The sequence below is a fragment of the Carcharodon carcharias genome, chromosome 6 (genome assembly GCF_017639515.1).
Source record: "Carcharodon carcharias isolate sCarCar2 chromosome 6, sCarCar2.pri, whole genome shotgun sequence".
NCBI lineage: Eukaryota > Metazoa > Chordata > Chondrichthyes > Lamniformes > Lamnidae > Carcharodon > Carcharodon carcharias.
In genome coordinates, this window is record NC_054472.1 from 160594556 (window position 1) to 160617968 (window position 23413).

A 23413-nucleotide genomic window follows, 5' to 3' on the forward strand; every position below is an offset into this window, starting at 1 on the left:
GTGACCTGGCATCGACCTAGGCACTGGAAATTACAATGGCAAACTCAGCCCTGTTGACCTTCAAAGTCCTCCTTACTAACATTTGGGGGCTTGTGCCAAAATTGAGAGAGCAGTCTCACAGACGAGTCAAGCAATCATAATCATACTCATGGAATCATATTTTACAGATAATGTTCCAGACGCCACCATCACCATCACCATCCCTGGGTACACCCTGACCCAGCGGCAGGGCAGACCCAGAAGAGGTGGCAGCAGGGTGGTATACAGAGTGATTGCCCTGGGGGTCTTCAACATTGACACTGGACCCCCATGAAGTCTCATGGCACAGGTCAAACATGGTAAAGGAAAGCTCCTGCAGATTACCACTTACCGCCCCCCTCCCTCCCTCCATCAACTGATGAATCAATACTGCTCTATGTTCAACACCACTTGGAGGAAGCAGTATGTACACTAGGTGGGGGACTTTAATGTCCATCACCAAGAGTGGCTCGTTAACACCACTACTGACCGAGTTGGCCGAGTCCTAAAAGACATAGCTGCTAGACTGGGTCTGCAGGTGAGGGAACCAACAAGAGGGAAGAACATACTAGACCCCATGCTCACCAAACTGCCTGCCATAGATGCATAAGTCCTTGGCAGTATTGGTAGAAGTGACAACCGCACAGTCCTTGTGTTGAGTGGCACTACCATCATGCTAATTGGGATAGATTTCAAACAGATCTAACAACTCAAGACTGGGCAACCATGAGGTGCTGTGGGCCATCAGCAACAGCATAACTGTACTCAAATCTGTAACCTCATGGCCCGGCATATCCCACAACCTACCATTACCACCAAGCAAGGGAATCAACCCTGGTTCAATGAAGAGTGCAGGAGGGCACGCCAAGAGTAGCACCAAACATACCTAGAGATGAGGTGTCAACCTGGTGAAGCTACAACACTTGCATGCCAAACAACAAAAGCAGCAAGTGATAGACAGAGCTAAGTGATTCCACACCCAACGGACCAGACAAAAGCTTTGCAGTCCTGCAAGATCCAGTTATGAATAGAGGTTGACAATTAAACATCTCACAGGAGGAGGAGGCTCCACAAATATCCCCATCCTCAATGGTGGGGGAGCCCAGCACATCAGTGCAAAAGATAAGGCTGGAGCATTTGCAAAAATCTTCAGCCAATTTGATTCACTCAATGTGATACCAAGAAATGGCTGAAGACACTACATACTGCAAAGGTTATGGGCCCTGACAACATTCACAGAATCACAGAATCACACTGCAGAAGAGGCCCTTCGGCCCATCGAGTCTGCACCGACACGTGTGAAACACCTGACCTACCTACCCCATCCCATGTACTAGCACTTGGCCCATAGTCTTGAATGTTATGACGTGCGAAGTGCTTATCCAGGAACTTCTTAGAGGATGTGAGGCAACCCGCCTCCACCGCCCTCCCAGGCAGTGCATTCCAGACCATCACAACCCTCTGGGTAAAAAAGTTTTTCCTCATATCCCCCCTAAACCTCCTGCCCCTCACCTTGAACTTATGTCCCCTTGTGACTGACCTTTCAACTAAGGGGAACAGCTGCTCCCTATCCACACTGTCCATAATGAAAACAACCCAAGTCTACTCAACCTCTCTTCATAACTTAAATGTTTCATCCCCGGCAACATCCTGGTGAATCTCCTCTGCACCCCCTCCAGTGCAATCACATCCTTCCTAAAATGTGGCGGCCAGAACTGCACACAGTACTCCAGCTGTGGCCTCACCAAGGTTCTATACAACTCCAACATGACCTCCCTACTTTTGTAATTTATGCCTCGATTGATAAAGGCAAGTGTCCCATATGCCTTTTTCAGCACCACACTAACATGTCCCTCTGCCTTCAGAGATCTATGGACACACATGCCGAGGTCCTTTTGTTCCTCAGAACATCCTAGTGCCATGCCGTTCATTGAATACTTCCTTGTCAAATTACACCTTCCAAAGTGTATCATCTTATACTTTTCAAGGTTAAATTCCATCTGCCACTTATCTGCCCAATTGACCATCCCATCTATATCTTCCTGTAGCCCAAGACACTCAACCTCACTGCTAACCACCTGGCCAATCTTTGTGTCATCCGCAAACTTACTAATCCTACCCCCCACATAGTCGTCTATGTCATTTATATAAATGATGAATAATAGGGGACCGAGCACAGATCCCTGTGGTACGCCACTGGACACTGGCTTCCAGTCACTAAAGCATCCTTCTGTCATCACTCTCTGCCTCCTACAACTAAGCCAACTTTGAATCCACCTTATCAAATTACCCTGTGTCCCATGTGCCTTTGCCTTCTTTATAAGTCTCCCATGTGGGACCTTGTCAAAGGCTTTGTTGAAATCCATATAAACTACATCAACTGCACTACCCTCATCTACACACCTGGTCACCTCCTCAAAAAATTCAATCAAATTTGTTAGGCATGACCTCCCTCTGACAAAGCCATACAGACTATCCCTGATCAAACCTTGCCTCTCCAAATGTAGATAGATACTCTCCTTCAGAAATGTCTCCAATATTTTCTCTACTACTGACATGAGATTCACTGACCTGTAGTTCGCTGGGTTATCTCCACAACCCTTCTTAAATAATGGAACCACATTAGCTGTTCTCCAGTCATCTGGCACCTCCCCCATGGCCAGAGAGGAATTAAAAATTTGAGTCAGAGCCCCTGTGATCTCCTCCCTTGCCTCCCTCAGCAGTCATCATCCGGACCTGGAGATTTGTCTACTTTTAAGCCTGCCAACACCTCCAATACTTTGTCACTCCCTATATCAATTTGCTTAAGAACCTTGCAGTCTCTCTCCCCGAGTTCGAAAACCTTCATCCTCATTCTCTTGGGTGAAGACGGACATTAAGTATTCATTCAACACTCTACCGATGTCCTCTGGCTCCACCCCCTTGGTCCCTTATGGGTCCTACTCTTTCCCTGGTTATCCTCTTCCCATTGATATACTTATAGAATATTTTGGGATTTTCCCTACTTTTACTAGCCAGAGCTTTCTCATATCCCCTCTTTGCTCTCCTAATTGCTTTCTTAAGCTCCACCCTGTACTGTCTGTACTCCACTAATGCCTCTGCTGATTTGCTTCCCTTGTACCTGCTAAAAGCCTCTCTTTTCCTTCTCATCGTAACATGAATATCTCTGGTCATCCATGGCTCTCTGGGCTTGTTACTGCTTCCTATCACCCTAGAAGGAATATGCTGAGCCTGTACCCTCCCCATTCCCTTTTTGAACACCCTCCACTGTTCCTCTGTAGATTTCCCCACAAGTAACTGTTCCTAGTCTACCTTGGCCAGATCCTGCCATATTTTACTAAAATCCACTCTCCTCCAATCCAAAACATTTTTTTGTAACTAGTCAATTTCTTTGTCCATAACAAACTTAAATTGTACCATGTTGTGGTTGCAATTACTAAAATGCTCGCCCACCACCATCTCAGCCACCTGTCCGGCTTCATTCCCCAGAATTAGTTCCAGCAATGCACTGTCCCTTGTTGGACCCTCTAGATATTGACCTAAAAAGTTCTCCTGTACACATTTCAAGAAATCCACTCCATCCAAGCCCTTAACACTATGTCTATCCCAATTAATGTTGGGAAAGTTGAAATCACCTAATATAATATAATTACCATCTCCTCTACATTGGAGAAACCAAAAGTAAACTGGGCGACCGCTTTGCAGAACACCTGCGGTCTGTCCGCAAGAATGACCCAAACCTCCCTGTCGCTTGCCATTTTAACGCCCAACCCTGCTCTCTTGCCCACATGTCTGTCCTTGGCTTGCTGCATTGTTCCAGTGAAGCCCAACGCAAACTGGAGGAACAGCATCTCATCTTCCGACTAGGCACTTTACAGCCTTCCGGACTGAATATTGAATTCAACAACTTTAGGTCTTGACCTCCCTTCTCCATCCCCACCCCCCCCTCCCCCCCTCTCTGTTTCTTCCCCCTTCCTTTTGTTTTTTTCCAATGAATTATATAGATTTTTCTTTTTCCCTCCTATTTCCATTATTTTTAAATATTTTTAAATCTTTTATGCTCCCCCCATCCCCACTAGAGCTATACCTTGAGTGCCCTACCATCCATTCTTAATTAGCACATTCATTTAGATAATATCACCAACTTTGATACCTATGTGTTCATTTGTTCTTTTGTCTGTGACATCTTTTGATGATCTGCTTCTATCACTGCTTTTGCCTACAACCACACCACCCCCTCCACTTTTCTCCCCCCACCCAAGCTGCCCCCCCCACCCCCCCCACCCTCACCTTAAACCAGCTTATATTTCAACCCTTCCTGGGATTCACCTAGTTCTGTCGAAGGGTCATGAGGGCTCAAAACGTCAACTCTTTTCTTCTCCGCCGATGCTGCCAGACCTGCTGAGTTTTTCCAGGTAATTCTGTTTTTGTTTTTAATATAATTACCCTATTGTTATTGTTTTTACACACCTCCAGACATTGTGCACATATTTGCTCCTCAATTTCCCGCTGACTATCTGGGGGTCTATAATAAACACCTAATAATGTGGTTGCCCCTTCTGGCAATAGTACTGAAGACTTGCACTCCACAACTTACCGTGCCCCTAGCCAAGCTGTTCCAGTGCAGCTACAACACTGGCATCTACCCGGCAATGTAGAAAATTGCCCAGGCATGCCCTGTACACAAAAAGCAGGACAAATCCAACCCAGCCAATTACCACCCCATCAGGCTACTCTTGCTCATCAGTAACGCGGTGGAAGGGGTCACCAACAGTGCTATCAGCGGCAATTGCTTCACAATAATGATCGCAATAACAATAATAATAATAAAGGGTCACAGCTTCTGACCTCATTGCAGCCATAGTTCAAGCATGGATAAAAGAGTTGAACCCTCGAGGTGAGGTGAGAGTGACTGCCTTTGACATCAAGGCAGCATTTGATCAAGTGCGGCATCAAGGAGCCCGAGCAAAACTGAAGTCATTGGAATCAGGGAGAAGATTCTCTGCTAGTTGGAGTCATACCTAGAGCAGAGGAAGATGGTAGTGGTTGTTGGAGGTCAGTCATCTCAGCTCCAGGACATCACTGCTATAGTTCCTCAGGGTTGTGTTCTAAGCCAAACTATCTTCAGCTGCTTCATCAATCGCCTTCCTCCATTATAAAGTCAAAACTGGGGATGTTCACTGATGATTGCATGATGTTCATCACTATTCGAGACTCCTTACATACTGAATGTCCAAATTCAGCAAGACCTAGACAATATCCAGGCTTGGGCTGATGAATTGGAAGTAACATTTTGCACTACATAAGTGCCAGGTAATGACCATTTCCAACAAAAGAGGATCTAACCATCGCTCCTTGACATCATTGAATCCCCCACTATCAACATCATTGCCATTTACCAGAAACTGAACTGGACTAGCCATATAAATTCTGTGGATACAAGAACAGGTCAGAGGCGAAGAATCATGTGATGAGTAACTCATCTCCTGACTCCCCAAAGCCTGTCCACCATCTACAAGACACAAGTCAGGAGTGTGATGGAATACTCTTCACCTGACTGGAGGAGTGCAGCTCCAGCAATACTAAATAAGGCTTGGGACCATCCAGGACAAGGCAGCTGCTTGATTGGCACCACATTCACAAAATATTCACTGCCTCCCCCACTGATGCACAGTGGCAGTAGTACCATCTACAAGGTGCAATCCGGAACTCACCAAGGCTCCTTAGACAGCACCTTCCAAACCCAAAACCACTACCAATCAGAAGGACAAGGGCAGCAGATACATGGGAACACCGCCACTTGAAAGTTCCCCTCCAAGCCACTCACCATCCTGATGTGGAAATATATTGCAGTTCCAACATTGTCGCTGGGTCAAAATCCTGGAACTCCCTCCTTAACAGAACTGTGGGTGTACTTACACCACATGGGCTGCAGCAGTTCAAGAAGGCAGCTCACCACCACCTTCTCAAGGGCAATTAGGGATGGGCAATAACTGCTGGCCTAGCTAGTGACACCCACATTCCATGAATGAATTAAAAAAGTAAATTTACCACGAACAACATTAAGCTGTAAAACTCCCTGGACTTGTCCTATCTTCCTCTTTAAATACAGGAATCACATTCAGCTATCGCCAGTCATCTGTACCATTCCATTTTCTAATGAGTTTTTAAAATATTTGTACATATATGTGTGCATACAGTGCCTCTGTTATCTCTTCCCTAACTTTGTTTAATTGATTTAATTGGTCACAGAAGAAGATATGGAACTAAGAAGAGAAAGTAGTGCAATGTGATTAGTTATGCATTGCTGTAGAGCTGACACAGACATAATGGACCAAACAACCTCCTTTTGTGCTGTAAACTTCTAAGGTTCTAGGTGCTAACCTAAGATCATTTTAAACATGCAGTATATGCTAAGTACTTAATCTTACCTTCGCTCCATGAGATCCATCCTGACCGTGTTCACCTTTGACACCCTAGAAGCAAGAATACGGCAATAACTGGATACAGTAAAAACAGATCACGTGCCCATTTCCAATAATGAATGATGGGCTTACTATAGAACATCATCAATTAATTTATGATCCATCTATTCCAGTCTATTGTTACATTGGAAAGAAGTATTTCCTAAAGCATATTTTGGTCTAGCTGGAAAAACAGGTCTGACAGCATCTGCGGAGAGAAACACAGTTAATGTTTTGAGTCTGTATGACTCTTCATCAGAACTAAGGATGGAGTCTCTGCCAACTCCAGCATGATGCCACCACCAAACACATCTTCCTTTCACCCTCCGGCAGCATTCTGCAGGGATCGGAACACCCTGGTCCACTCCTCCATCACCCCTTACACCTCAACCCCCCCTACCACGGCATCTTGCCATGCAACTGCAGAAGGTGCAACACCTGCCCCTTTACTTCCCCCCTCCTCACCGTCCAAGGGCTCAAACACTCCTTTCAAGTGAAACAGAACTTCACTTGCACTTCCCTCAATTTAGTCTACTGCAATCACTGATCCCAATGCAGTCTCCTCTACATTGGAGAGACCAAGCGCAGACTGGGTGACCACTTTGCGGAACATCTTCGGTCTGTCTGCAAGCATGACCCAGACCTCCCTGTCGCTTGCCATTTCAACACACCACCCTGCTTTCATGCCCACATGTCCGTCCTTGGCCTGCTGCAATGTTCCAGTGAAGCTCAATGCAAACTGGAGGAACAGCACCTCATCTTCCGACTAGGCACTTTACAGCTTTCTGGACTTAACATTGCGTTCAACAATTTCAGATCATGAACTCTCTCCTCCATCCCCACCTCCTTTCCAATCCCCCATTTTTTCAATAACATATATTTTTCTTTTCCCACCTATTTCCATTGTTTTTAAATTTATTTCCATCCATTGTTTTATCTCCACCCTTTAGCCTATTTCGATCCCCTCCCCCAACCCCACCCCCCCAGGGCTATCTGTCTCTCGCTCATCCTGCTTTCTACCCTTAATGTCCCCATTAGCACATCCTTTAGCTAATATCACCACCGTCAACACCCCTTTGTCCTTTTGTCTATGACACCTTTGGCAATCTCTTCTTTGCCACCACCTATCACTGGCCCTCCATCCAGCTCTACCAGTCCCACCCCCCTCAACCAGCTTATATTTCACCTCATTTCTATTTTTCCTTAGTTCTGATGAAAAGTCATACGGACTCAAAAGGTTAACTGTATTCCTCTCCGCAGATGCTGTCAGACCTGCTGAGTTTTTCCAGCTATTTTTGTTTTTGTTTCAGATTTCAGCATCCGCAGTATTTTGCTCATATTTTGGTCTATATGTCTTGCCTGTGTAATCTACAATATATTATTAATATCACTTTAAGAAGAGAAACAATTGTTACCTTCTGTTCAGCAGTTACCTACCAAATTTGTTTAAATATATAACCTGAGAGAATAAGTCCAATGTAGTCTCAGAGTGAAAGATATAATCTCTATGGGTCATGTCCTCTCCAGTTACTTTATTAATATGTTTCACAAATAGACATACAAGGAGCCACGGCAGCCCATCAGCTAACTAAGGCAGGACTGAAGGAGGATTGATTGCAATATTTGCTTTACTTGATGATGAAAAAAATCAAAACCCTTAGTAACCTCATCCACATCATGAAACAGAAGCTAAGGGGAAAAGAAATGCTGATGAAGGGTCACCAACCTAAAAAGTTAACTCTGTTTCTCTCCACAAACGCTGCCTGACCTGCTGAGTGTTTCCATCATTATCTGTTTTTTAGCTCAGAATTTCAGCATCTGCAGTACTTTTCTTTTGTATTAATGATAAAAAAGGCTTATTAGTATAAACCGCAACTTGAAATACACTGTGCTTTTAATGTAATGAAACCTAACAAAGTGTGCCAAAGGTAGATACGACAAGGCGGAGACTAAAGCAGATAAAATAAGAAGAGATTAAGAAGGATGATTGAAAGCTTCATTTAAGAGATGGATTTTGCAAAAATTTTAAAGGTGGAGAGTAAAGTGAAGTTTAAGGAAGCAGTTACGGAGAGTAGGATGAGATGGTTGAATTCTGCCACCAATGGTGGTGCAAAAGGAATGGGAATGAAAATCAGACCAAAGGAATGAAGTGTTCAACTCTGCAGGACTGAAGAGAAGGAGAATAAATCAAAGTAATTGAGAGACTTATAGACAAGAATAAAGGTTTTAAGTTAAATGCACTGACAAATCAGGAAATTTAGCAAAAGTCAGTAAGGACAGTGGGATGGGTGAATGCTTAGAGTTCTGGAAGAGTTAGTGTATGAGAAGAGGATGGTATTCCAGCAAGAGGACTGTTGGGAGAATTGAGTTGGGAAATGATGAAGACATGTATGAGGGTTACAGCAGCAAAAAGTTGAAGTGGGTATTGAGGGTGGAACCAAACAATTCTGGTGATTGATAAAATATGGGGTTTAAAGTTCAGCTCAATTTCAAATAGGATGTTAATGTTATAAACATTTTGGTTCAGGTTGACAGTGTCATTGGAGAGTGAGATGAAATAATTACAGAGGAGACTGAGTTTCTAATGTGGACCAAAGACAATGGGCTGAATTTTCTGGTTGGGGGGGGGATGGGTGGGGGGGCGGAGGGTGGAGAAAGAGTGGGCGCGGGCAGGCGCAGACCCGATCAGTGCCTGCGATCGGATCTGCATCACCATTTTACACGGGTGGACCAATTAAGGCCCGCCCAGCATAATGCGCGACTCCTGAGGATAGCGGGAGTGGGCGGGCGGCGGCCAGAGTGCACTGTCCACTTGGTCCAATGGCAACCCAGCGGCCTGTTTATATGAAGCGCTGGCAGCCTTTGCAAGGCTGCACACAATGGAAAGTGGAAGGGCTCACCGGGGGGGCTTCCGGTGAACAGGCCAGTCCGGAGGTAGGCCAGCAGAACAGGCCAGGCTGGAGGGTAAGGTGGGGGGCCAGTGTGCCCCTTGTTTTTCGGATGACTGTCTTGCTGCCCTCCTCGAGGAGGTGACAGCACAGTGGGAGGTGCTGGTTCCCCAGGATGGGAGGAGGAGGCCCTCCCATATGATGAAATGTGCCTGGGAGGAGGTGGTGGATGTGGTGAGCTCCCGCGATGTGGTGTGGCGCACCTGGATCCAGTGTCGCAAGAGCTTCAATGGCTTGTTGCGCTCTGGCATTGGTCATTTAACCCAGCAGGTTGACTTATCCCCCTGCAACCCCCCCTCCGCACCCCCCCCCCCACCCCCGAGTCTGAGTGTAGTGACTGCATTGAATCATTGATGGCATTTTTCCTTTGCTGGGTGGGCCAGCAGATATTGCCCATGCTGAGGTCAACCTGAGAGAATGATGAAGCTATGTGTTTTGGCCCCGCAGCATGTGTTACACTGAGTCCCACATGACTGGACTGGGGGCAACCTGGAGGAGCTGCACCTACGTGCTGTGTTTGAACTCCAAGGCATGTCCAAATCAGGGTGATGACATGCTGGGATGGGAGCTTCAAGGTGGCATGGCAACGAACCATCTGCTGCCCTCCGCGCCGCATGTGCTTGCGCCTCCTTGATCTGGAAGGATATAACGTGTGGAGCCTAATGTGATGCAGGCAGCATGTGTCCAGGGCGGGGGTGCGGGGAAGGGTGGGTGGGTGGGGGGGGGGGTGGTAGCAGGCCTAGCATTTTTGTGTGAATGTTTGGCAGCGGGGGGTGAGAGGGCACTGGGGCCCTGATACGTCCCACTCTGGTTGGGGTGGGCCGTGCGCGAAGAGAGTCCTTGTGCAATTTGCACTAATCAATGCTCTTCTCTCATTTTCAGAAGAAGAGTGCTCATAACGAAGCAGAGCGTGCGAGGACTGGTGGTGGTCAGGTACAGATCGCCATTCTTAGCCTCTTCAAGCAGGAGACCCTGGATCTGGAGGGGCACCATGCTCCGAGGTCCACTGGTGTCAGTGACGCTGGGGTGTCATAGCCAGGTACTTATGACTAACAGTGAGGTCAGTGTTGCTCTCCCAACAGCCATGGCAATGCTGAATGTTAATTGATTTAATTTTGCAACATGGCTTGACCTTTGGTGATGGAAAGGTGAGAGCATAATGATCCGAGGGACAGGGATGCACTTTGTCATTGTCTCCACATTAACTGATCCACTGTCCTTGTTCTTCCTTTCAGCATCATTGCAGCAGGGCCATGAGGAGGAGCAGCAGATGCCCCCTCCCACACGTGAGGGGCCTTAAGTCTTACCAGTCACACCATTTCTGTGAGACAAGCACCAGCGCAGATATTAGCACCTCGGTGGGAATTCGAACATCGGCTAGTGTCCCGGGGCACAGCGGTGAGGGAACTTCACTGTCATTGGAGGAGCTGGCAGAAACAGAGAGTGCCTATGGTGCCAACAGTCGGAGGACTGCAGGGGACCAGGCACATGCTCAGTCGGTGCCTGGTGATATGCCTCTGGAGTCTTCTGTGATGCAGCAGGGGCAGGAAATGCGGCCGGGTATGTGGGAGCATCTGGGGGCGATACATGAGGCTATGCTTGGCTTGGTCTCCATGGTGGAGGAGTCTATGCAGATGATCACCAAAGCAATGAGCCACATGTCCAAGCGCCATGTGTCCTCTACGAAGAGAGTGTCGACTCTTGTGGAGAGGCTACTCCAGGAGACTTGTAAAATCAGCATCCTGTGAATTGCACGTTCATGAAGTGGAATCCCTTCCTGTTGTCGAAGGCACTGGGCTCACCCACTGGCGCTTTGATGGCCACAAGTGTGCAACCTATTGCACCCTGGACGGGGGGGAAGCCAACAATTGCAGCGAAGCCTCTGGCTCACTGTGTCTGGCTTGCCTGGACCCAATGGTAATGGATGAAGGTCATTGCATGCCTGAACAGAGCAGAGCATCTGTAATGTGCTTGACACAAGTGTGGACAGCTGATTGGGAGACACCACAAAGATCACCCACCGATCCGTGGAAGGAGCCAGAGGCATGGAAGTTAAGGGCAGCTGTGACCTTCACCCAGAGAGTGGTGAGTCTGTGGAATTCATTACCACAGAAAGTAGTTGAGGTCAAAACATTGTATGTTTTCAAGAAGGAGTTAGATATAACTCTTGGGGTGAAAAGGATCAAAGGATATGGGGAGAATGAGGGAGCAGGCTATTGAGTTGGATGATCAGCCATAATCATAATGAATGGTGGAGCAGGCTCGAAGGGCTGATTGGCCCACTCCTGCTCCTATTTTCTCTGTTTCTATGTTTCAATGTTTCAGAGCCACTGGCATGGGGTGTCCACCCACACAGTTAGCGGAGATCTCAGGCCCTATCATCTGACAGATATAGTTGACTGTCTCCCTTGAGGGATGGAGCCTCCTTCGGCACTGCACCTCAGACATATTGAGGTAGCTGCTTCGCTGCCTGTATACTCTGGCAGCAGGAGAGTGGTGTCTTCTGTGGCCCCTTCCGCCTTGGATTACCTCTTGGCCCTGCACCCCTTGTGCCCGCGCCTGTCCTCCCAAAGGTGGCTCCCCTGGAGGCTGAATGTGCACTCCTGGCATCCTCCCCCTTCTAGCCCTCCTTTCCTCCTCATAGGAGCTGCCTCCAGTGGACAGTTCAGCTTCCATTCCCAGGCTAAGGGAAGGATTCCTGAAACCTGCAGGCCCAGAAAAGATTACTCACTGCAGAGTGCTGACCTGAAGATTAAGAGTACAGAAGAAGCAGCTGGTATGTGTTTTGAAGTACTGCAGATCACACAGGCAAGTTTCAAAAACTTTCAAAAATAAATACTTGACTGCACTCTCGCGACCCCAGTGAGCCCTCTTATCCCACCTATGGATGAGGTTAATACAAATGTGTCCTACCCACCTGCCCGTTGCGTCGACCCAAAGATTGCACGGGCACCGAAAAATTGGTGTTGATTGGTGAGTCAAGGGTCTTAGGTGGCTCGTTAATTAATGGTGGGCGTGCATCGGACATCATTGTGTGCCCGCCCAGTGAAATATCGCAATGACGCGCAGTGACGTCAGGACGCTCGCCCGACTTCACCACGCATCATTTTACGCACGGACTTGTGGGGCCTGCTCCTGCACGCCAACGGGAAAATTCTGCCTGATGGCTTTAGTCTTAATGACTTTGAGCTCGAGGAAGTTATGACTCATTCAAGACTTGAGGGTGGACAAGCAGACTGACGGAACACAAAGCAGTTGAGGGACTGAGAGAATAGTTAATTGGAGAGATAGAGCCCATGTGATCAGATACATAGAAGCTACCCCATTTCAGTGGGTGGGGTACTGGCAAGAGGAAGAGGCTGAATAGATCCTTGAGGTACTCAGAATGTGGCTGTATGGGAAAGGGAAGGAAAGAGAAGCCCTGTTTGTATTTGGATAGATAGATAGTAATGGAATCATGCAGTTTAGCAGAGCTGGGCAACAATTAAGGGACATTAAAAAAAAGACATTTGCTGATTGATTGGCCCCATCCAGATGTTATATCATTTGCCTCAATGTTCTCATGGTGGACGTCCAAACTCTGTAACATGTGATGAAAGTAAGCCCTGTAGGATGGATCCATGAAAGGACCATTAACCACTTTCTCATACCTCCAAACATGTAAGTATTTTCTTTTCAGGAGCAGCAAGGAGGGTCAGCAAGGTTGGGAGACATTCTGACTGCTATTCTTGGATAATAGCCCAAAGGCTCTAAACCTAACAGCAATTACCATGACTGAAAGGCTGAGATGGCAACAACCTTTCCACTTTCAGACACATGTTCAAATCTGTGTGCAGGCATTTTGAAATCATGATAATGATTTGAACACAGAAGTACAGGTGAATTCTGATTCAACTTGGGCAGAGTGCACCCAAAGTATGTTCCCTAAACCTAACTCCGACAAATAGTGGAGAGAAAAAAATGGGTCCTGAAGTGCCTATAATGGCAGTATCACAACGGACAGGCAGCTTCATAAATATAGGATTCTTGATATTTTTGTGTAACAAATGTTTCAAAAGAAAGAATTAACTGAGCACTTTTAAGTTCTGCTGTCCTCCGTGTCAGCTAAAGTAACAAGTATTACTCACTAGATGCTGAGAAATTGGACCAGACTCCCAAACTGGAAGCTGAGCCACACAGAATGTGAAAACCCTAGCTTTCGTGTCAATGTTAAGTTTGATAATCTCTGCCAACAGTATTTGCTACAGTTAGCCTCAGTGCTTTTCTGTCTGAGAGGGGAACATTCGGACAGGTTTCCTGATCCTGAACACCACCTGCTGAAAGTGTACGGAGTGAGCACGGAGGCCACGTTTACAATTGAATAACCTGCCACCCCATGAAAACATACTCCAGGAAAGGGCTTAAATCATTTCAGATGGGAAAGAGAGAAGAGAGAATTGGAGAGGAAAAACACAGATGATAAAACTCCCTACTGAATCAAACATTGAAACACAGACTTGACTTTACAGCCACAATTACAGGCAACAATAGGTAGCAAATCCAAGGCATCAACTTACAGGAGGTCCAGCAACGCCTCTAAAGCCCTGTTCTCCTGGGTAACCCTGGTCTCCCTGTTGGAAAACATAAGCAGTTAATAAATTAAAATCCCTTTTATAAAAAGATGTTCTTCACCTTTCTGGAGAAGTGAGTGAGAGGCGGGGAGGTGGGAAATACATTCCCCTCTCAGAACTGGCAAGTTATGCCTGGGTTCTTGGGGCCAGATTTTCCCATAGTAAAAGTGGCCACCGAGGAGTGTGGCTGGATGCCTCACCTCCGGTTCTGGCATTTTCCGGAGGCCGGGCAGGGGGAGGGGACCAGGCCCACTCCTATCCCATCCTTGGAAGCTTTTTCTTTAATTATTAGTGAGATGGCTGGCTTTAGCAGTTGCCTTCTTTCAGACCAGCTGAGAGGAGAGAACAGCGTATTGTGGAAATGGCTAATTTCATGATTCAAACGTTTCAGGGGTATAACTTTTAGCTTGGGGATTGAAATTTTTAACATGTAAGATAAATGAAAGCCTGGTGGGAGGCTGGTAAACACCCCTAAAATAATTATAATTCCAAGGACGGTTCATGTTTACTTCAAGGGGTTAGAGTTGGAGGTGTAAAAACAATAAACCAATAGGTGAAACAAAAACAGAATTACCTGGAAAAACTCAGCAAGTCTGGCAGCATCGGTGGAGAAGAAAAGAGTTGACGTTTCGAGTCCTCATGACCCTTCGACAGAACTTCAAGTTCAAGAACACAGACTATTTCTGCCTCCATAATCCAGGATGCGACACCGTTTATAGTGTTCAAAATAAGATTAGATAATTCAGCACAGGCCAGCAATCTCTCAGCCTGTATGATTCAGTTGTATGTTGCATTTATTAAATGAAGTTTCACATCAATTTCAACAAAATATATTGTTATAAGGTGAAGAAAGTCAGTGTTGGGGATTGGAACTTTTTATATCAGTGTCAGTGTTTCAAAAGTGGGCTTAGCAGGGGCTAATGCAGAATGATGTTCACTTAGCAGAGCAACACATGCTGCATCAGCAAGACATTTCTATTCTTCACACTGACTGGTATATGTCACTGGACTTGCATGCCCATAATATCGGAGTGATGAGTTCTACTCACAGGAGGTCTTTTCACATCTGTGAAGGCAGATGTCCATCAAATAACCCATTTAACATCACTGGGATTTCATTCAACAGCAAAGAGGTTAATACCTGAATGTTGGGTCATGCATAATCACATAAGAAATAGGAGCAATAACATGCCATTTGATCCCTCCAACCTGCTCTGCCATTCAATAAGGTAATGGTTGATCTAACTCCTCTTCCTTGCCCATACCTCAAAAAACCATGGCTACAGGCTAGATCAGAAATCTGTCTAATTCAGCCATGAATATATTCACTGACCCAGTTTCAACTGCTCTCTGGGATACAGAGTTCCAAAAGTTAACCGCCCACTGAGAGAAGAAATTCCTCTTCATCACCAGCATAATTGAGAGACCCTTTATTCTGAAACTGTGCCCCCTAGTTCTAGATTCCTCCACAAGAGAATGCTCTCAGCATCTACCCTATTAAAGCCCCTTCAGGGTCAGATATGTTTTAAGAAGATCCCCTCTCATTCTTCTAAGCTCCAATCAGCCCAACATGCTCAACATTTCCTCATAAGTTAACTCTTTCAATCCAGGAATCAACCGTTTCACAGGCCTGAAATGTTGGGCAGCTGCTTGTGGCAGTGAGGGAGGTGTCTTGCCCATGCACTGGCTCTTTTTGGGAAGACCCGCTGTACCATGTTCTACTCAGGAATTTGATAGGCCAGCAGCATATCCTGAATCCCTGGGGGGCGGGATTCCCGCCCACCATGAGCTCCCAGCCAATTAAGAGGACATGGACAAGAGATCAAACTATTGGGGGGGGGGGGGTGGATTTTACCAGCCCCTCCTGCCAGCGGGATCTACCAGTCCCACTGAAGTCAACAGATATCTGAATGGCTCACCATCTGCCATGGGAAAACCTGTTGTGGTGGGGCCGGAAAATCCCGGCAATACTTCTGGCATCCATTTTTTTTCTTCCAATCTATGATACCTGACTGATATCTGCAATGAACTTTATCTGTCACTGAATTGTGTGCTTGTATCTAACTCTTTTTGTGGATCCCTGAATCCCTCCTCTGACTTGAATACATTACAACAGTGACGACACTTCAAATGTATTGAACTTCATTGTCTGTAAAGTGCATTAGGACATCATGAATTCATGAAACTTCTTAATTTTGTATCAGCTGAATTTAAATGATTAATGTACATAAGAACCAGTAGGTGCCTCAGCACCAATCCCAGGAACTGGCTAAATGGTCACTCCTGTATATGCTCCTGGTGCACCCCGCTCCGCACAACTTCCCATCCTGCTATCACTTTCTAACAAGAAACCAAATGGTGAGACTGAATAGGATTTTCACTTGCTGATTTTCCCTTTTTGGTCGAATAACTGGTTAATGTTCACTGTTAAGGCTCACACCCAAATAACGGTCATGTGAGTGCAATCCAGGTAATGGCTGGCTCCTGTGGAACTACATTTCAATGTTAACCAACATGTGCAGCCGCATCAGTGAGAAAATTGGAAGGGAATATTTAGGGATAATTTTTATTCTCTTAGCCAGAGTTTCTTTAGTAACAGACCTGCTGGCTTATTTCAGGAAATGCTAGTTGATGAAATGACAGCAAAATGTTGCTTTCTTCACCTTTCCACTAATCCAGTAATGGAAGTCTGCAGCCTTATGTCAGCAGAGAGAGTGAAGTAACAAGAAATTTTTTTTTAACACTCTAGACTTTTTGTCAAAGGTTAAAAGGGCAGGACTGTTAAATGCTATGACACTTTTGACAGCTCCCTTTGACAGGTACTTCGGATGGTTTTGACAGCTGATTTTGACAACTGTCTATTGACAGTTCCAATGGGGTTGACAGTAATAAGTTTATGTACTTTTTACAGGCACTTATGCCTACTGCCAAAGAGCACCTGACCTACCCCAAAGGCACCTGACCTTCACCAAAGGGCACCTGGCCTCCCCAGAAATGTCCCTGGAACACATCCAATGCAATTGAACTGTTGGGATTGACTTATGGGTCCAGGTTTTCGCTCCGGGATGAGATGCGCTGAGATGGGAGAACTCCTGGTTCCACCAACCCGATCTTTAAAATGGCTGCCCGGATGTCAGATTTTTGGTGCGGGGGGTGAAGGGGTGGGGAGGGGGTGTTGGCGATGGGGGAGGAGTGGTGCAGGCTATATTAGGAGTCAGGATGGATGACCCGAGGAGAAGTAAGGAGGCTGTTGGATACAGAGGCAGTCTGGGCGGAAGGACTGCGTCAGGATTCAGGCATTGTGTCAAAAAATGAAAAAGAAAGAATAACACATAAAACATTCCCCCAGCCCTCACCACCATTTAGCTCCCATACACTCTCCATGCCCTATATAGCCCCTCATGACCCCATGATAAGGTATGCCCGCCACCTACCTTCATGTCCCTTTATAGCCCCAATGCCAACTTAATGCCAACTCATGCCAACCCTTTCCCCCCGCATCTACCATGCTTTTCCCTTACACCTACCATACCAGCTCACCTATTATCCATCGTGGGCAGACCTCAGGACCCATGCAGAGATGATATTTTTAAAAATCATATAAAATAAGGTTCTAAGACCAGAATTTTGCTTGGCAGAGGCAAGCGGGAGTGGTCGGGAAGCTGCCCGCCGCCCGCAATCGGGCCACGACTTCATGCTCACGGGCTAATAAAGGCCTGCCCAGCATGAAACGTGTGCTGCAGCATTGCCTGAGTAAGGGGGGGGGAGGAGGAGGGTGAGCACGCAAGTTCACGGATGCGTGCAATGAGAGCTCCCTGAGGCACAGAGCTGCCTCAGGGAGCTGAAGATTTAAAAAATTGAAAACAAAGAATTTTGAAATGGTAAAAAACATGTCCCTTCACGTGACTCTGTCACATGAGCAGGGACATGTTGTGAATGAGATTTAAACATTTTAATTTAATTTTTATTTGCTGTTGGAAACCTCATTACGCCCATGGATGAGGTTTCCTAAGAAATCCATAGGCTGCTTGGCCTTTTTGCTTGCCCACCAACAATAAGGTTGGATGGGCAGCGAAAAATTTTACTTAATTATGACTTTAATGGCCTTAATAGGCCTTTTAATTGTTGGCGGGCACGCTGCTGATTCCAGCATGTGCCTGCTGACCAAAATATTGCGTGAATGCGCAATGACGTTGGGACGCTTGCCCAATGTCATCACGCGTCATTTTACACTCGTTCAGGTCAGGCGTGTGCCCGCCCGACCAGCAAAAAATTCTGGCCCGAGTGTCTATTGCAGACTTCACAAAATTGAAAAAAAAACACTCAATTATAAATGCCCATTTACTACATTTACCTTCCTGCAACTAAATAAAACCTTATCACAAATATTTTATTCAAGTACACAGTCTCTTACAACAGCAGGCGTTGGAATTCATAGTCCCACATCAATGATCCAATAGCCACTTGTAGCTGTCAATCAAACTGTGAAATGGAAGGCACCTTATTGTGATAATGGATGGTTGTGAAATCAGTCATACAGCACTCATCCAGTAATGGAAATCTGCAGTTCTACCTCCACAGAGAGAGTGAAGTAGGAAGGAATCATTTTTTTTAAAACATTCTAGACTTTTTTGTCAAAGTTTTAAAGGGCTGGACTGTTAAATGAATTGACACTTTAACAGGTACTTCTGACAGTTTTGACAGTTGATATTAACAACTACTTATTGACATTTCCAATGATCTTGACAGTTTTAAGTTTGTGTACTTTTACGGACATTTATTCCTATTTTTATCACTTTCAAAGGGCACCTGACCTCCACTAAAGGGGTACCCCAGCTATCCAAACAAATCCACCAATATCATTCCTGCTTTTCCCTAGTCTAATCTGCCTATGGGTCAGGTTTCACACTACTGGCCTACCAAAATCCTACTTCATTGGAAGGAGCTGATGATTTAAATGGCCGGCTGCCTCCATAAACTGTGCATGTGAGAAACGTACCCCATCCCGAATCCTGTCCCCGTGAAAATGACAAGTACTGTGTTCGGGGGGGGCGGACTTCTGATATTTGGGCAGTTCTGCTATTTTCATCACAATGGAGAGCCTCTCTGTTGTGGCTAAAATCTGGGCCACAGTCTGGAAAACTGCTGGTCTGTCGTCTGGTGGTAACCTAAGCTTAACAAGCCTCTCTCTACAAATATAGAAGTCAGCAACTGTAAAACTCATAACAGCTCAAGATAGTTCTGCCTTTTCTGGTGCTTGGGTACTGAACTTTGTGAAGTCCGATGAAGGGAATCATTTCAAATCTTGTTGAAATCTTTGGAATATTAGTTGCAATACCTTTCACAAGTCCAGGTGGCAGCACCACTGCTAATTGTGTGATCATAATGGTTAGGGAAGTACAGTGGAATCATAAGGGAAGATTGCTGTGTACTGCAATATGCATCGTCTCAAATGTATTGTTTATATAGTTTACATGAACATCTCTGTCAACAGAGGCCCTACCTAAATCAAAGGGGGATCATGACCTGCAAAATGGCCAGCTTTGAATAGGGAACATAATGGCTACTGTGTAATGGGTTGATAAACAATCATGTCAAGGAATGCGGCCCAGGAAAGGCTAATAACTACAATTAAACAGTTTGCTGCTTTGGAATTTTGTCTATTATTCCACATAATTGATTTGGGGAAACTCTCCAGGATTGGCCTGAAGCCTTCAGAAATTGAAATGCAATCTCCAGCTCTGTGAAACTGTAGAATTCATAGGGACATTAAAAAATATTTTTTTTTGTCATTTTTTTCTTTGAACATTTCCCTTTACTGGTCATAAAAATATTGAAGGTGGGAAAAAGTGCTATTTGGCTGAGTCAAGCATCACCCAAATGAGTAATGAGTCTTTTTGCTTCCCAATTGGCGTAGGGAAGCAGTGTATCTCAGTCATGGCAAGAACATGAGGGCAAGTCATGTGATGAAACTTCCATGAATTTTAGTCACAGTTGGCAACCCTAATTCCCATTAGTTTGCATATATTAATGGCCATTTAAGGGCCATTTCCCGCACAGGCTCAATTTTTAGGATGGTGGGAAGATTGAACCACTGTGGGGGAAGCCCAGAATACATCAAAGTTACAATCCGCGAGGGAAGTTGGGGGGGGGGGGGAACACCTCCACAGAAGTCCCCTGCTGAAGTCGGGTGCCCCTCACCTTAAGGTCGAGAGGCCTCCAGACCTCTCTCCACCCCCAGGCTCTCCCTTGAGACCCCGATCGTTCCCCCCCCGCTGCCCATGCCTCTCCAGGCCTTCCTTACCCTCCCTGGCCTAGGGCCCCTGAACTTTCTTGGGCCTCTGGCTCCTGGACTTTGTCTCTGATGTCTTCCTGAACTTCCTTTTCTGTCCACTGCAGCATTATTGCTGCAGGAGCTGGAAAGCTGCTGGTCAATCAAATTGGCCGTCAGCTCTCTAAGATGGGACTTCCTCCAGAATGACGTGTGGAAGTCCCATCTCCCAACACTCATTGGAGCATAAATTGGTTGCGAGGCAGTTGAACTTGGCAGGGATGTGTTCCCTGCCGACTCCTCAGATGGCAGGAAACAAGGCCCCGCCATCCTAAAAAATGCAGATCTAAGGCTCCATCTGATCCTTTAGGTGGATGTAAAAATCCCATGGCACTATTTTGAAGAAATAGTATAGGCAAGTCCTCAGCAGTGTGTCCTGGCCATTCATCCCTCAAACAACATCATCAAAACAGATATTTGGTCATTACCAACCTTCTGTTTGTGCAGGCTTCCTGTCTGCAAACTGGTTGCAGTGTTACAAAATGACAACAGTGACCACACATCAGAAGTACTTTATTGGTGTTGAGCATTTTGTGATTTCATAAAGTCAAATAAGCCGCAACATTAATGCAAGTATTTTTTCCTTCTTTCAATTTCAGTCCATTTTTCCCTGCCTGGTGAGATTGAAATCACAGCGATCACAAACGTCAGTATGATAGTGAAAGTCAACTTAAATGGCATAGATTTTAATTTTAAGAGAAAGATTTCATGACAGTATGACTTCTGCGGTAGTCATATCTCCACATGCTTGCTCTTCATTCTCCACAATAGAAAGCATAAGAAATGTTGGAAATTACTGGCACTGTCCATCAAAACCAAGATCATAGTCCTCAAGCATAGCATTGGGATAATGTGGCCTTCTGCATTGCTGACTCCTGGTGACTATGACCTTTTCTTTCTAATGCACATTTGGTTTCCATATAATATAAAAGTTTAAATAAATATTTTGGTACTATTTGTAGCTAAGTGAAACTGTTGAAGCTGCTTTATGATGGCACTGTATAATTGTGATATCACAAAGCAGTGCATCTCTGATTGTTGTATCCAAACTTAATTGTTGCAGGCCAGAGGTGTTGAGTAAAGTTTAGGCCATCTTAAAAGGACTTAGGTTATAGCATCCTCACAGTTGATTGCAGTGGTGTGAGTCACTATAGCAGCGCTTCCCAACTTTTTCCTAATGTGACCCTATTTCAATGTCTCAGACTTTGTGTTGGTCCTGATGTGGAGAAGTGGGGGTGGTTAGGTTCAGCTGCTTGTGGGGCTTGGGATGGGGGAGGGGATGGTGGTGGGGGGGCATGTTTAGCTCCTGAGTTGGAGATGGGGAGGTCTTCAGCATGGTGGGAATTGTTTAAACTTGTGGTAAAGTGAGGCACCTTGTCCCTTTAAGAGAATGAAGTCTACTGATCATGTGATAGCACTGGCGAATCACTGTACAGCGTGGGCAACTGGGAACTGTAAATCTAGTCCTGGAGGTTTCCTAGTAAGCACATATGATCTGGTGCTCTGCCCTATGTCTCAATAAACCATACTGTTTATTCTTACGTCAGAATCTCCCTGTTATTGATTGCAAGCAGCAATTGATGAGAACATAGGAAGGCGTGCAGTTAGAGTTCGGTTGGCCAACAAGCTTATTTACCCAAAACATAAAAAAACTGCAAGGGTTTTTTTTAAAGAGACACCACCCTTTTCACAAGCCCACCAATAAAAAAAAGGATTTAAAGGAGGCTTGCAACTGTTAGCACTTTAGGGTAACCATTCCTACCTCAGAGCTCACAGCCCTTGTTATGTGTTCTTGCTGTCTTTTGGATCCCTGATGCTAGTAGTAATCACACTTTAAGCTTGGAAAGATTAGAACTCTTTAACTTGCCATTTGCCTTGTAGACAAGAAGAGCTCGTTTGAACTGGTTCTGTTACATATTGCAACAGTCTCGAGTGCAACCATGAAATGTGGCCCCTGGAACACTTATACATAACAATTAGTTTCTAGCTAATTATTTCCTAGCTCTTTACAGAACAACCCCAAAATCTTTATGCGCTCACCTGGGGTTGCGACCCACAGTTTGGGAAGCCCTGCATTATAGCATGGCTCAGATCAAAAATTCAACGTACTGGGGGCCAGCATGCCTCTTTTACTCAGTGATAACATTAATCCTAATTAATGCACACATCCTTATCCAATATGGAGTTAAAATTCTTTCTTGGTGTCCTCAAGCAATGGCTCTGTTCCAAATGTTGTGAGGAACTGGGCCAAGTTCATTCAAGCTAAAATATATTCCCTCCCACTCTTCAAAGCAGGAGCTTGTCAAAGCTAGTAGAATGTGAGGGACTAAGACCTCACTCTATATATTTTTATAAAATATATATAGATAGTCTCATTGCTAGTTCTAGTATAAAAAAACACTGAACAAAGTGGCTGAAACTATGCCTGTTAATGACTCCTGAACAAAAGAAGCCACTTAGCAGTTTTAGGAAAACTCACAGCTCTGAGGAGCCACTAGCGACACCTTGTGGATTGTACAGCTCAACTTCAAAGAGAGCTTTTTAAAGGCCATCTGTATTTAATAACCCAGGCCGGCCAGAAGACAAAGGCTTCATGACCTTCCTTTCGATTCCTATTGGCTGAGACATTAAACAGTTGTTGGAACCCAGACAATGGATATGCATCCTTTTTCAAAGATGGTGGCGAGGTGAGAGTCATGTGACATGGGCCTCTAGCTTGTGGAACAAGTAATATTGCCTTGCTGAACTGAAAAGCTCAGTCTGCTGTTTAACGTCTGACTAGCAGGCCACACCAAAGGAGTTCTGGCCCAAGCTGGACACCTAGCCTCATCCAGCCTGCTTCTGCTGGAAGTTCTATAACATCGCCCACAAGATTGATCCATCTCTGCATGCCTATCTCATCTTGTGAAGTCCACCACACAGGAAAAGTGAATCCTACAACATTGAACTTTGATTCTGGACTCTGGTGTCTGCATGAAACCATATTTTTTTTTCTTTGTGGTCTCTGTACTGTAAATTTTTCTTTTCTGTATCCCTCTCTTT

The 23413-nt window shown here is 45.5% G+C and overlaps 1 protein-coding gene across 1 annotated transcript in view; it reads right to left on the reverse strand.

The window, feature by feature from the left end:
• The window catches only part of col22a1 (collagen, type XXII, alpha 1), a 196699-nt gene that overhangs the window by 153980 nt on the left and 19306 nt on the right, over positions 1 to 23413 (reverse strand). The window contains exons 3-4 of the mRNA XM_041190170.1: positions 13987 to 14040; positions 6450 to 6494 (exon numbers count right to left, since the gene is read on the reverse strand). Coding sequence (XP_041046104.1) covers positions 6450 to 6494; positions 13987 to 14040 — 99 coding nt within the window. The remainder of the gene's footprint in view (positions 1 to 6449; positions 6495 to 13986; positions 14041 to 23413) is intronic.